The 13,517-nt window shown below is 26.5% G+C and overlaps 3 protein-coding genes across 6 annotated transcripts in view; 2 read left to right on the plus strand and 1 right to left on the minus strand.

Moving 5' to 3' along the window:
- Window positions 1–458: 458 nt before the first annotated feature.
- Window positions 459–3,025, plus strand: LOC112594378. Its single transcript, XM_025339138.1, has 4 exons — window positions 459–647; window positions 774–892; window positions 1,361–1,756; window positions 2,669–3,025. Exons 1-4 carry the CDS (start codon window positions 624–626, stop codon window positions 2,820–2,822), a joined length of 693 nt encoding a protein of 230 aa, XP_025194923.1. The 5' UTR covers window positions 459–623; the 3' UTR covers window positions 2,823–3,025.
- A 3,277-nt stretch (window positions 3,026–6,302) lies between these two features.
- Window positions 6,303–13,517, minus strand: part of LOC112597609 (DNA mismatch repair protein Msh2) — an 11,840-nt gene continuing 4,625 nt past the window's right edge. For all 3 annotated transcript variants that reach the window (XM_025343739.1, XM_025343729.1, XM_025343722.1), the window contains 14 exons: window positions 10,122–10,245; window positions 9,919–10,052; window positions 9,736–9,849; window positions 9,292–9,648; window positions 8,771–8,952; window positions 8,487–8,684; window positions 8,043–8,388; window positions 7,799–7,973; window positions 7,509–7,730; window positions 7,180–7,412; window positions 7,015–7,106; window positions 6,675–6,897; window positions 6,526–6,594; window positions 6,303–6,465 (listed from right to left, as the gene is read on the minus strand). In XM_025343739.1, the coding sequence (XP_025199524.1) occupies window positions 6,343–6,465; window positions 6,526–6,594; window positions 6,675–6,897; window positions 7,015–7,106; window positions 7,180–7,412; window positions 7,509–7,730; window positions 7,799–7,973; window positions 8,043–8,388; window positions 8,487–8,684; window positions 8,771–8,952; window positions 9,292–9,648; window positions 9,736–9,849; window positions 9,919–10,052; window positions 10,122–10,245 (2,592 nt within the window). In that variant the 3' untranslated portion in view covers window positions 6,303–6,342. The remainder of the gene's footprint in view (window positions 6,466–6,525; window positions 6,595–6,674; window positions 6,898–7,014; window positions 7,107–7,179; window positions 7,413–7,508; window positions 7,731–7,798; window positions 7,974–8,042; window positions 8,389–8,486; window positions 8,685–8,770; window positions 8,953–9,291; window positions 9,649–9,735; window positions 9,850–9,918; window positions 10,053–10,121; window positions 10,246–13,517) is intronic.
- LOC112597594 (putative uncharacterized protein DDB_G0282133) overlaps window positions 11,535–13,517 on the plus strand; it is a 3,269-nt gene continuing 1,286 nt past the window's right edge. The window contains exons 1-2 of one of the 2 annotated variants that reach the window (XM_025343712.1): window positions 11,535–11,657; window positions 11,751–13,427. In XM_025343712.1, the coding sequence (XP_025199497.1) occupies window positions 11,640–11,657; window positions 11,751–13,427 (1,695 nt within the window). In that variant the 5' untranslated portion in view covers window positions 11,535–11,639. The remainder of the gene's footprint in view (window positions 11,658–11,750; window positions 13,428–13,517) is intronic. The other variant, XM_025343707.1, reaches the window with a different exon arrangement.

Raw genomic sequence — 13,517 nt, forward strand, 5'->3', positions numbered from 1 at the left:
TTTTACTAATATATGCCTACGCCAACTGTGTCGGTAACTATATAAACATAGGTACTTTGTATAGTTCTTTCCAATTATTTATCTATTTAATCACTAAATAGATTATATGATAATTCAAAATTTATATTTTTGGTATTATTTGAATATTACAATAATTAAAAATCAATGTCTTATTGTTTATATAAACATGATACGTACGCCTAATTGCCCAGTAATTACAACATAATTTAAATGCCTCAAAATATTATCGTCACAATATTTTAATAGTACGAAATGACTTAATGACTTAATGACAATTATATTTTGTGTCACAATAATGTGCATTTTCTTTCTTGGAAACAGTATCATCATTGTAATTATAACATAATAATATGATATAATTATCAATAGTCGTAATATCTATTCAACAATTTTAGGTACTTACACGCATTATTACTGCACGTCAAGATCCACAACATCGTTTGCACGATTATTGTTATTGAATATTGATGCAGTCAGTTGAATTGTGCGTTGAATTATCTTGAAAGTGTATATTAATTAATTAATACCTATTTTTCGATTCCTGATAAAATAACATATATAAGACGTCATTCAAGTTTTTGCAGAGAAACTTTACAGTCAAAATGAAAACATTAATTGCGACTAAAGTGAGAAAGTTTTGCTGTAACGATAGACATTACATTAAATGATATTAGAATAATATAACAATATAATATAAGTAATAAGTAATAACTAATATAAAAATAATGATAATGTGCAATAAATAATTTTAGATACGTATTTTGTACTTCGTCTTAATCGTATACAGTTTAACGTCGATCGCCAGAACCGACAATACGAATTATATATCTGCTGATGATAGTATGGTGGATGAATATGACGACAATATCTCGTGAGTAATAAGCCGTACATTTTTCGTGACTTATTATCCAACATAATATAACCAATAAGGGGGGGGGGGGGACTTGCCGGGGTTTGTTTTGGGGGGGGGGACGTGGGGGGACGGAGTCAGTCCCCCTTCTTTTTTAACTTTTTTTAGCGTACCCCTTCTATTTGCCCTCACGGTAATGTGACGGTTAATTTTGTGTGGAACACTCGTTTATCAAACATCCGATGAGTCCCCCTTCTATTTTTTTTCCAAATCAAGCACTGGAACTATGAATACATTTTGTGAGTATATTCTACGATATAATTAACGTGTTCCACCTCATTAATAATTTAAAACATCGGTGCCCGATTTCACATCAAATTTTTTGTACCACTAAAAAAAAATAGTTTCATGATATTATTATTCATAATTTTAGCTATAAGTGTATAAATACATCAATAAATATAATATGTAATTATATTTGTATATTAGAACACACCCACCACCAACTTTAAAAAGTAGTTCGACAACGATTCCAAGTACACCATCTGTTACTGATCTAAATCAATTACCACAAGCCAACAAACCTTCGACAGAGGATTTTTTGAGTTCAACTAGTCAGCCAAAACCAGATAATGGTAACAATCTATCAGGTGAGAGGTACAATAATTCCAGTGAGCGGATACTGACGAACAACAAATCTTTGTCAAAACCTGAGACTACAACTATGTTTATACCGAGTACGACAATGTGGTCATCAACGAAAAAGTCAAAGCAATCGTGGGACTCGTGGGAGGTGCCTACACTCAGCCCTATCACAAAAATTCTGTTAAACCATAAACGTCTCCTTGATAAAACTGAAGAAGAATCTGAGAAACCACGTACGAGGTATATTATCGACTATCTTTAATAATACTATATTAATACTATAATTAGTTAATACAAGTAATAAACTCCAAAATAGTTAGGTACAAATTATACTACAAATTTTCAGCGAAGATGAACGCAAGTTAACTTTAATCTCTTAAACTCGCTATGTTTAAATTTTTTAAATTTAAATTAATTTAAATTTAAGTTAAAAATTTTGAAAGTTCCTTTTTTTTAACTTATAGTATTTACAAGTCCAATAAAAAAAAAAATGAACTAATAATCAGTTAGGTAATTTTTTTTTTATGCCAAAGCACATAATTAGTAAGACAAATTTACAATAGTAAATACATAAAAATAAAAATATATATAATTCATGATAAGTTACTAAAATTAACTTTTAAGTTTGTCGATTAGCGCAGCCTTGCCTTCCTGTTTGCATTTTAGCTGCATTCTGTAAATTGTGTAAGTTGCCAATATGAGAATTTTTAAAACACTTTATATGTACGATTTTTTCTTCAAGTTATTATACAATAGAGAATAACAGTAAGAAAATATATTATGCATAAAACTTTTAAATTTTGAGTGCATTGATTTTACAATTATAAGTGTTTTTATTTTATTTTTGTGTTTCAACTTTATCTATTTGAAAAAATTTCGTGATCATCAACTTTGATGGTGGTTTCTGATAGTTAATTGAATATAGTTGGTACTTTTGTTTTGGCGGGTGAGCGGTATAGGAGAAGAAGAATCAAGAAATTAAAAATTATTAAAGGGAAAATTACGAATATATTTTGTTAAAATTTTAGTTTAATATTATTATAAAAATTTGTTTGGAAATCTTATTAAATTTGTCAAAAATATCAATTACATTCAATTTAGTATAAGTTTAAAATCAAATCATTTTTATGATTTTTTTTATTTATAATTTAGGTATCACAAAGAAGTAAAGAGCACTACAATGAAACAAACAACGGCCCAAAGTGAAAACGACAAATTAAAAGAAGAGAAACGTCAAAAGGAAATAGAGAGGATGGAAAACGAAAGATTTTACACCATTTTAAATGTTTTAGACGACAGCCTTTAAGAGTTAGTCCAGCTGCAGGTCCGAGAATGCAACGCATTATAGTTACAGTTAAATAGGTAGCGATTATAAGTTTTGAATATTTGTCATAACTCAAAGTAAATAATTATGTACTATGGTTGACGTAGGGCTGTTGTGTTCTTTCAAACAATAAGATAAAAATAATCTAACAATATTTATCATAAAAATACACTATTTTAAAAACATATTGTCCATATGTGCCTATACTGTTTGTGTTTTCTTCCAACTCTTGAGGATGGAGTGAAATGAAAATAATGTGAAATCATAATTTATATATTAAATATTAATATATATATATATATATATAAATATAGTCTACGATCTGTAAGCGGATAAGCCATTTTATATTTATGTTGGTTTTACTTTTTCAACGAAGAAACAATTGTTTTATTCTTTACTCATGAACTATTATACTATTAATTTATATTAATCGCAATATTATTTAGGTACTCATTTCTATTTTATTATAACAATTATTATTAATTAGGTTATTTAATTTAAAAACAATACATCAGCGATACGATTCAGTTTAAATAGTATTTATCACAGTTCGTACTTCGTAGTGAATGATAATTATTATATTTGAATTAAAATTAAATGATATTGATACAAGGTGATTCACATCAAACATGTTCAACGATCTTTTACTCTTTAAAATAAATAAGTTATGCATTTATTCAAATTATGATTTTTGGAATTTTTAAGTCCACAGCTGGACGCTGGTACTTAATTAATGACTATATATTCAGATGCTTCGATTTTTTTTATCGTTCGAAGTGTCTTGTGGCAAAATCCAGGGGCGGAGTGGGAAAAAAATTCAGGCCAGGAAAATAAATTTCCTCTAGGCCATTCAACTTTTTCATCTCTTGAATAGAAACTTTATTTTAGTTATGTATGTAATGCATTTTATATTTAAATGTATGTAAGTAAATATCAAATATAAAAATCCATTGCATAGGTATGTATTCTATTGATAAAACTATTAAAAAACAATTTTAAATCTAAAATAGGTAACCAAAATTTAATAATTTTTTAAATGTTTTTATATAATATATTATGTTAATAATATGATCGGTTTTAAATAATAAATCATAATGATCAGATATTTTCAGTATTTGTTAAAAGTTTAGGTAAATTTCTTTCGCAATAATATGAATCTAATTTCATACATTGTTTTCCACTTTGCATCAATAACTTTTTATCACTTTAAGCATCGCCTTTCCTTTTCTTGTTATCACTCGTCTCGAGGAAAATCGAAAAACATTTAGTATTGAAATGAATTTAATGTTTAAAAACTTTTTAAAACGTAGGTATGAAATACTTGAAATATAAATGTAGTATAAAAGTATTTACTCTACTAGTCCATCATATAGTAGGTACCTATTCTGTTACTCTGATGAGTGATGACAAAATAATGAGAAAATGTATATTTGCCTCGATAATCGCGAGGCTATAAGGTATATTATTGAATTGTAAAACTTCAGCGGAATTTATAAAAATAGATATAGACGATATAGTCAGTGTGTACTGTATTAACGTGGGCCGGTATATCGTATATACTATAATGTGACGGTATAATAACCTGACGGCATATTCAAAATATAAAAATGATTATTAATTAAATTGTTAATACTATTTCGTTTTCGTGTATAGATAAATATACTTCTTACATTATTTTACACTATTTTCATGGTTTTTTTTTCTATCTATACTTCAGGCCAACGGGTCATTTAGTTTCCAGGCCACCGAGATTTTTTCCCAGCATCTTGGTGGGCCACTCCGCCCCTAGTAAAATCTATTTTTTTTTCAAATGAAACCACTGTGTAGATAAATCGTTAAGGACATGATATTTTTGAAAATGTTGGTGCATATATATAGAAATTGAAATTTAAACAAATACTGTTTTCTCTATAAATTATTATCTTAACTATTAAACTTTGTGTACAAAGGATTAAAATCCTTAATAATACGGGTTTAGTTATATCAAATAAATTTGTATCTACCAAATAGGAATGTATTCAGTATATCACTTACCATTTATTAGTTATTAATTATAATTTAATCAATTGTCAATAAGGCTATAGGATTTTTATCTATTGGTACCTATATTTTTATCTTTTTTTATCGTCCTTTTAAAAAATTGGCCCAATGCTTTAATGTCTTACGATAAACTAGGTATTATTAATATTAGTTTAAAACAAGAATTTTTATTATTGTTTGACATTAGAATCTCAAAAAATTTTCAACAAAATATTGCAGAAATAAGAAATCCGATAGTATTTTTGAGAAGGGAACTTCGTTGAACAATAAAATGAACTAACAAAAACTTAACTAAAATATATCCTCATCTGTGTTTTGGATATTTTTGCAGATATCTACCATTAAAATATAAAACATAGAAATATGTTAATATTGATAATTAAATCACACATCAAATTTCTATATTGCACTAAAAAATTACAAATTTAATGTTTTTAATTTTGTAACTTTTACTGAGGACCTTTAATAAGATGCTTTTAATTAAAATTTTGAGTGGTAAGGCCAAAAAAAACTTAAGTAAAATATAATGAATTATAAATTGTTCCAAGTGTATCAATGATGCATACTATAAAATAATAATAATAGACATAAAATGATATAATATATTTATAATACTACATCATGTACTTCATTGTAATCTATGGGTAAAGTATTAAAAGGTCACTTATACATTTGATTTAAGTTTTGCAATTTACCAATCTATTTTATCACGATTAGGTTAGTCATCTGCAACAATAAATTTATATTATTCATGTTTAGGACAACATTTTTCTAATCGTTTTGTTAATAATATTATATATTCATTAACATTTTGATTCGTAGAATATTCTACCTATAATAACTAGATCACCAACATTTATTTTATGATTACTTAAGATTTTTATAACAATTAAAGATTGTGTTCCATTATTTTAAATACATAAGTATAATATAATTTAAAAAGAAAAAAAAATCTTTTATATTGAAAAATTATTCTCCCCCTCCAAATACACCTTAATAATTACAAAAAAATATAAATAAATAAATAATAAAGATTTTTGTAGTTAGTAGGTTCCGAACAAAAATTATTTTTTGTGTATTTTAATTTGAACTTATTATTTGTATTTTAACTCTGGGAAAATTAATAATATTATGTATTTAATACTATTGAGATAATGACTTCATAATAATACAAATTCATTTTAACTGTTTCCATATTACTAAAATAATAATCTATTTAAATTGATCAACATTAAATAAAATTAATAAATTACAAGTTTTGTTCAAATAACTGTTTATGTATTCAAAAATTATAACTATAAAAATTAATTGATTAGTAACAAATATGTTTAATGTCAGTAACAAAACATTATTAAATCTTTACCAAAATGAATTATGAAAAAAATTGAAAATGATTTATTAACTTACTAGATATGTATGTATAAAATATATGAAATTGTAATCGATAAATGTAATACTAATATTATAGGAACTCAGTTCTCAGTTTTTTAATACGTTTAAACAACTCATCGTCGGATGAAGTACACTCTTGCGCACAACGTTTGCATTCCATGAGAAATTTTTCTTTATCAGCTTCATTGATTTCCTGAAAAATGATAAAATTTGTAAACACTAGTTTTTTTTATAAATAGTATTTTAAAACTACTTTTTGATTATCTTCTGTTATTTGGTTGTTTTGAAAACTCTCTAACAAAGCAAGCTTTTTAACAGCGTCCTAATGGTTTAAAGACACGAAAAATTATTATTTATTACAAGAAAATTAAAATTTTTTATTATAATGGAATGAATAGATACTTGAATAACATTTTTTGGAAATTTTGCCATAGCAGCAACATGAATACCAAAACTTTTATCACATGATCCTGGTTGTACTTGATACAAAAGCGTTAGACTATCATCTGTAGTAACAGCAGAGACGTGTTTATTGGTGATTGTTGGTATGGTCTCCTGGAGTTTAGTTAACTCATGGAAATGAGTTGCAAATAATGTAAATGCTTTGGTTTCAGCAGCTAAACGTCTAAAATATGAAATAACTTTCTCAAATTTAATCTTAAATTTTTATTTATTGTTTTTAATCACTTTACTATAAAATTAGCACTTTATTTAGAAAAAATAAAACACATTTCTCACTTACTCTGCAATAGCACATGCAATCCCACAACCCTCATAAGTCGATGTACCTCTACCTAATTCGTCAATTATCACTAATGATTCTGAAGTAGCTCTCTATATTGATAACATAAAGTAAATTAAGTTTACACATTTTTTAAGATTTACATTTAATTTACGGGTTACACACTTTGAGTATAGAAACAGTCTCTATCATTTCAACCATAAATGTAGATAATCCTTTTATTTGAGAATCATTTGCTCCAACTCGAGCTAAAATAGCATCAACCACACTAATTTCTGCAGCATCACAAGGTACAAAACTTCCCATGTGTGCCATAAAAATGGCCACAGCAACACTTCTAATGTAAGTACTTTTTCCACCCATATTTGGACCAGTTATTACATTAAATGTGCATTTTCCTGAAATTGAATTCATAAAAATATAATAAAATACATTATATTATGCCAATAATAAAATGAGTACTTTATATATATATGTCCACTGTATTTTATTACCTTGTTCAAAATAAGCATCATTAGGTATATAAGACACTGAATCTTGTAACTCAACACATGGATGCCTCACTTGTTTTAAGTCTAACAGACCATGACCTTGTGGATGTAAATTTGGTCTTACATATGGACGTAAAGAACTCGCTGCCAGCATAGAAAAGCTTGTCAAAACATCCAACTGTGCCAAAGTTCGACTTAGGTTCAGTATGGTGGCATTGTAACTACCTACATATTATCAATGATTAACAAGTGATTAGGAGGGAGGTATTTTTAAAATTTAAAGTTCTTCATACTAGCTGTTTGGATAACTTCAACTACAATAGATTTTTGATGTTCCAAATAGTTTTTATGTATATTCTGGTATTCAGTATTAAGCTCTGTTAGTTTAGATGATCGAAAACGCATACCTCCACCTTTAGTGGTATCTAGAACTTCGTACGATTTATTATTTGAAACAGTCTTAGCATCCTATAATATAGGTATTTGAAAATTAATAATTATATTTAAATATTAATAGAACCATAAACAGTAAATTACTTTTAACAACACTTTATAGAAAAATCCATATTGTGAATTTGAATCCAATTTCACAGAAATTCCTAATGCTCCACTAGTTTTGGTTAAATTTGATTTCATTTTTGTTTCATAGTCATCCATTTGATTTCTCATTTCTTGTAATTCGTCATCAAAACCAGACTGAATGAGAAACTCGCCTCGTTCAACTAGTTTTAAATCAATTGTCTCCTCAATCATGGCCTGATATTGATTCATGTCATTGACAAGTTCTTTTAATGGAGTTGTAATAACACTGTTCAGAGTTTTATCATCTGAATTGCTCAGTGTTTGCACAAGGTCTGGAAGCTTTTGTATTGCTTGATATATCCTAAATTATACAATAATAAAAATTATACAGAATATAAAATTTAACAAATATAATAATTATTGACTTTATTTTATCAAACAATTTTTTTTGTTATCTACCTATAACAGTCTTGTAGGTTAGCTTTTTTTCTTTGAATCTTGCGCATGAGAGCTTGAAGATCAGGTATTGTGCGTAAATGTTGATCATATAGTTGTTGTCGAATATCTGTATCCGTAACAAGAGTTTCAACAATGTCCAAACGTTCATTAATTTTATTTAAATCTCTCAATGGCTGTCTGATCCATTGAGTTAACAATCTAAACATTGGATTACTTTAATGTTAAATTTATTGTGTATTTATGGTTTAATGTTAAATTAGTGCAAAAAAAAAAATACAACTAACCTTTGCCCATGCGGTGAGCGACATTTATTAAAAATTCCAAGAATAGAATCATTTTTAGACATAGAACCAGAATTAGAAAATAAGTTAAGTGCTTGAACACCAGCACTATCTAAATGAACAAATTTGTCGTATCCCAAATTATCAACAGTGAATTGATTTAAGTTATCCGAATCAGATAATAGCTGTAATTTATTATTAATATTATACCATTGTGAAATATTAAATACGCTTTTTTCATACACTGATGGGTGTCCAATGTAATATATTCATTGTTTCAAAAACTATTTAAGTTATAGAAAGTACTTTTTCTTTCATAATTATAAGTCATTAAAAAATATTTTTCTAAAAATAGTATTTTTACTTTTTTTTAATAAAAATATGTATTTTTAAGTTTCTTATTCTAAAGTATATTTTATGGAGTTGAGTCAATATATAAAAATGAAGTTTTGGACAAACATTTGTAAATTATAAATATGTAAGGTTTAAAAAAGTGTAACCCAGAAATTATAATTAAAACATACTTCGAGATATTTTATAACTGCAGCTATTGCAGCAGAAGCAATTTCAAGTTGTAATTGAGGTAAAGTATGGGCATTTGGTTGTTGTCCTTCTTTGAACATAATAAGCTTGTTTAAATCTTGTATCAATGTATCGATTCCAAAATCAGATTTCTTTTTCATTGTCACAAGCACTCCACAACGCTCAACTACTTTTTTCAATTGTTCCACGTCAGGATTGCTACCATCGATCATAAGAATGCATTCTTTTGGTGAAATTTTAATTATTATTGATTCAGTGTGAGAAAAATATTCATCATCAGTAAATTCACTTAGTTGAAATTTATTTTCTACTGTATCTACTGCTCCTAATCCAATCAACTAAAATATTTAAAATAAAGGTAAAAAATACTGTTCTTATCAGAAATATTACAGAGCATAAAGTTGTTTGTATATAGTAAGTTAAACCTTGTTATTTCTGAAATCTGGGCTTAGCTTTAAGGCAATAACTACATTTGCTTCAATTTGTTCTACATTTCCAAATAGTAGATCTTCAAACTGAGATAAGTTACCAGGTGAACCCTAAAATATTAAATTGCATTAGTAAAATGTTAAGATATTACAAAGTAAAATTATTAAAAATAGTTGTACCTTATAATCTAGAGCCCATTTTCCAGCTTTGTTGACAAAAATTTCTACTTTGTAATGATTGACCAACAACAGTTGTTTTATATATGCTTCGAAATTGGCTTTATTGAATATCAATGATTCCAGTGTATCATCATCTAAATTAATAAATTTAAATTTCTTTATTTAATATTTATTAATAACTGATTAGGTATTAGAACTATTACCTGACCCAATAATTTTTATTGAATGATTTGTCTTGTAAAAGTCTTTAGCAGCAAAAATAGCATCTTGACCATGGACAGTATAATAATCTTGCCGATTGAAAAAACGAACAGTTGTTAAAGGTTTCTAAAATGAAAAATCCCAAGACATGAGTTCAAGGTAATACCATTGAAGATTAAATTGTATTCACTTTAAAACATTATCATTTTAACTGAAACTTGGGATTTTACATTTTCATTTAAAGGCTAAACAAAACAAATACATTTCATGTAGATAAAATGTAATCGTAATAATTTAATACAAGGACAAAAAATTAAATCAAAGTCATTAAGGTCATTTTTTTATTAAATAAAATCAACTACACATATCGGGAAAATTGTGTTTCTTAAAAAAGATTTTGATCAAGGTCTTAAGGCTTATATATTTATTTATATTACTATATCAAATTAATAAACTTAAATACTCAAATAATCTACTGTTAATATTTTATTGTTTAATAAGAGCATAAATCAGATATGCAAATTGAATATTTGTTATAAAAGTATTAAATTAACATTAATTAATAATTATCATATATGATAAAAATTAAAAAAATTAAAATTTAATTTTTTTTCTTATAACAAAATTCTAATTAGTTAAGATTATAAAAATACATTTTCAATTAATACAAATATATAATAAAAAAATTAAAAAAAGTAATTACAAATCAATAACTTTAGGGTTTAGATTTATATTTTATAAAAATATATAGTAATATTTATTTTGTCAACAAACATTAATCTCACTTTAATAATTACAGAGCACTGATGAATTATTATTGTAATCAAATTCTAAATACAGCTGTTTCCTAAAATGATTTTTAAACTTTTAAGTTTTTTATAAAAATTAAAATAATTAATAGGCAGATACAGATTTTCAAAACTACAATAATGAATATAAATTTATAATTGTGTAACTATAAATTTTCTTATTCAATTGTGGCTTATAGATTAACTTTTTAAAAATGTTCAATTATAGGCAAAGATTAAATAAAGAAATACATGAAATATTTTCAATGACTTCCACAAGAATCTTTTTTTTTTTTTTGAAATATTAGACAAATAAAAATTCCCACTATAACATGTGACCCAATTTTTATCTATGAATAAAATCATTAAATAAGTAACAAAAGAAATAGTATCAACATAAAAATAATGAAAATTATTAATGTATTATTGTTATTTATAATTGAGTGGACTATGTACGAAATATAGTTCTCAGACAACTTTGGGGTTAAGGTTATCTATAACAGTTCAGGGTCTAAACAATACTATTTTCTATTTCCTCGTAACTCTTGATTATTATTTATTGGGTTTTTAGTCTTTGACAAATAAACATATCAGCGTATTATATAAATTCATGCAGTTTATTTAACTTGTATCATTCGAAAAATAAACTTTGTGCAATCAAGTCTATGTGAATAGTGTTTAATATAGCAAAAATTCTTTCAAGTTTATTAGTAAAAATAAATTTGAAAAAAAATGCAAACAATGTTTAAAGTAAGTATTAATATAATTTATTGATTAATGTAATATTATACATTTTAATTATATGTTTATTAAAAAAAAAAAAAAAAATGATTAACTTTACAGATTTGCAAATTATATTTGCTGTTATGTCTTGGTTTATCAATCAATGGCAGTCCAATATTAAATGGATTAAAAACAACTTCATCTGACTATCAACAAAGCAGTTTATCATTACAACATGAATCTTCATTTCCTTCTAACCAAGATTTTGGAAATGCGGAAACCAAATTTAACTTACAAACTGATTCAGCAATTGAACAAAGCTTGAAAAATATTCCAGGTATTACCACAACATATAGAGATCAAAATGGGAATCTTGTAACTCAGGTAAAAAAAGAAACTTTTAATAAAGAAAATGGCCACAGCTCTCATGCATTTGAAATTCGAGAGAGTAAACAACATCCAAATGGATATACGAAAAGTTTCAAAAAAGAATATTCTTCATCTAGCGTAACAGGACCTCAAACAACTACATTTGTTCAAAAACCATCTAACACAGAAAAATATTACAATAGTGAACAACTATTAAATGGAGAATCAAGTTCATATGGATCTTTTCAAAATTATCAAGGACAATCAATACCTGCTAATATAGGAAATATAGGAATCAAATCAAATTTTAAATCAACAGTAGATCAAAGTTTGACAAATATACCCGGAGTTACATCAACATTCAGAGACCAAAATGGAAACATTGTTACTCAGGTAAAAAAAGAAATTGTTACCAATAATGATGGACAAAATGGTCATGTAACAGAATTCGAAGAAACAAAACAACTTCCAAATGGATATTCAAAAAGTTTCAGAAAAGAATATTCATCATCTAGCGTAAAAGGACCTCAACCTACTACATTTGTTCAAAAACCATCAAACACAGAAAAATATTACAATAGTGAACAACTATCAAATGGAGAATCAAGTTTATATGGATCTTTCCAAAATTATCAAGGACAATCAATACCTGCTAATACAGGAAATATAGGAATCAAATCAAATTTTAAATCAACAGTAGATCAAAGTTTGACAAATATACCTGGAGTTACATCAACATTCAGAGACCAGAATGGAAACATTGTTACTCAGGTAAAGAAAGAAATTGTTACCAATAATGATGGACAAAATGGTCATATAACAGAATTCGAAGAAACAAAACAACTTCCAAATGGATATTCAAAAAGTTTCAGAAAAGAATATTCATCATCTAGTGTAGTTGGTATTCAACCAACATTAATTAAGGCCAATACAACTGAGAAAAATATATATTTACCTCAAAAATTAACACAAGAAACAGAAAAATTTAATGGTTACAACACATTTTTTAACAACCAAAAATACGCATTAAATCCAAACAGCCCAATTAATTCTCAAGTATTAAATAATAATAACCAATCATTAGAAACCACTGGTTCGCTTAAAGGCAATTCATTAGGCCTTAATACCAAAGATCCAATTAACTGTGATGAGGGGATAACTAGTACTTCAAAAATAAATCAAGGTTATAAACAACAAACTAACACAAATCTTTCCTCAGTCAGTCAACGAGTACCAGTTAATATCAATCGATTTTCAACACAGACACAAGAGGAAGTCGGTCAACAATCACTTGATTTACACGGATATTCAAAACCATCACAATTGGGACAACAGTCTGTAGACATCAGTAACCTCTATGAACCAAAAAAGCCAAGTAGTCAAAAGTTTGAAAAAATTGAGTCATTTTCTACACAAACACAAGAGGAAGTCGGTCAACAATCACTTGATTTACACGGATATTCAAAACCATCACAATTGGGACAACAGTCTGTAGACATCAGTAACCTCTATGAACCA

The sequence above is a fragment of the Melanaphis sacchari genome, unplaced genomic scaffold (assembly GCF_002803265.2).
Source record: "Melanaphis sacchari strain LSU unplaced genomic scaffold, SCAv2.0 Contig0_pilon_pilon, whole genome shotgun sequence".
Lineage (NCBI taxonomy): Eukaryota > Metazoa > Arthropoda > Insecta > Hemiptera > Aphididae > Melanaphis > Melanaphis sacchari.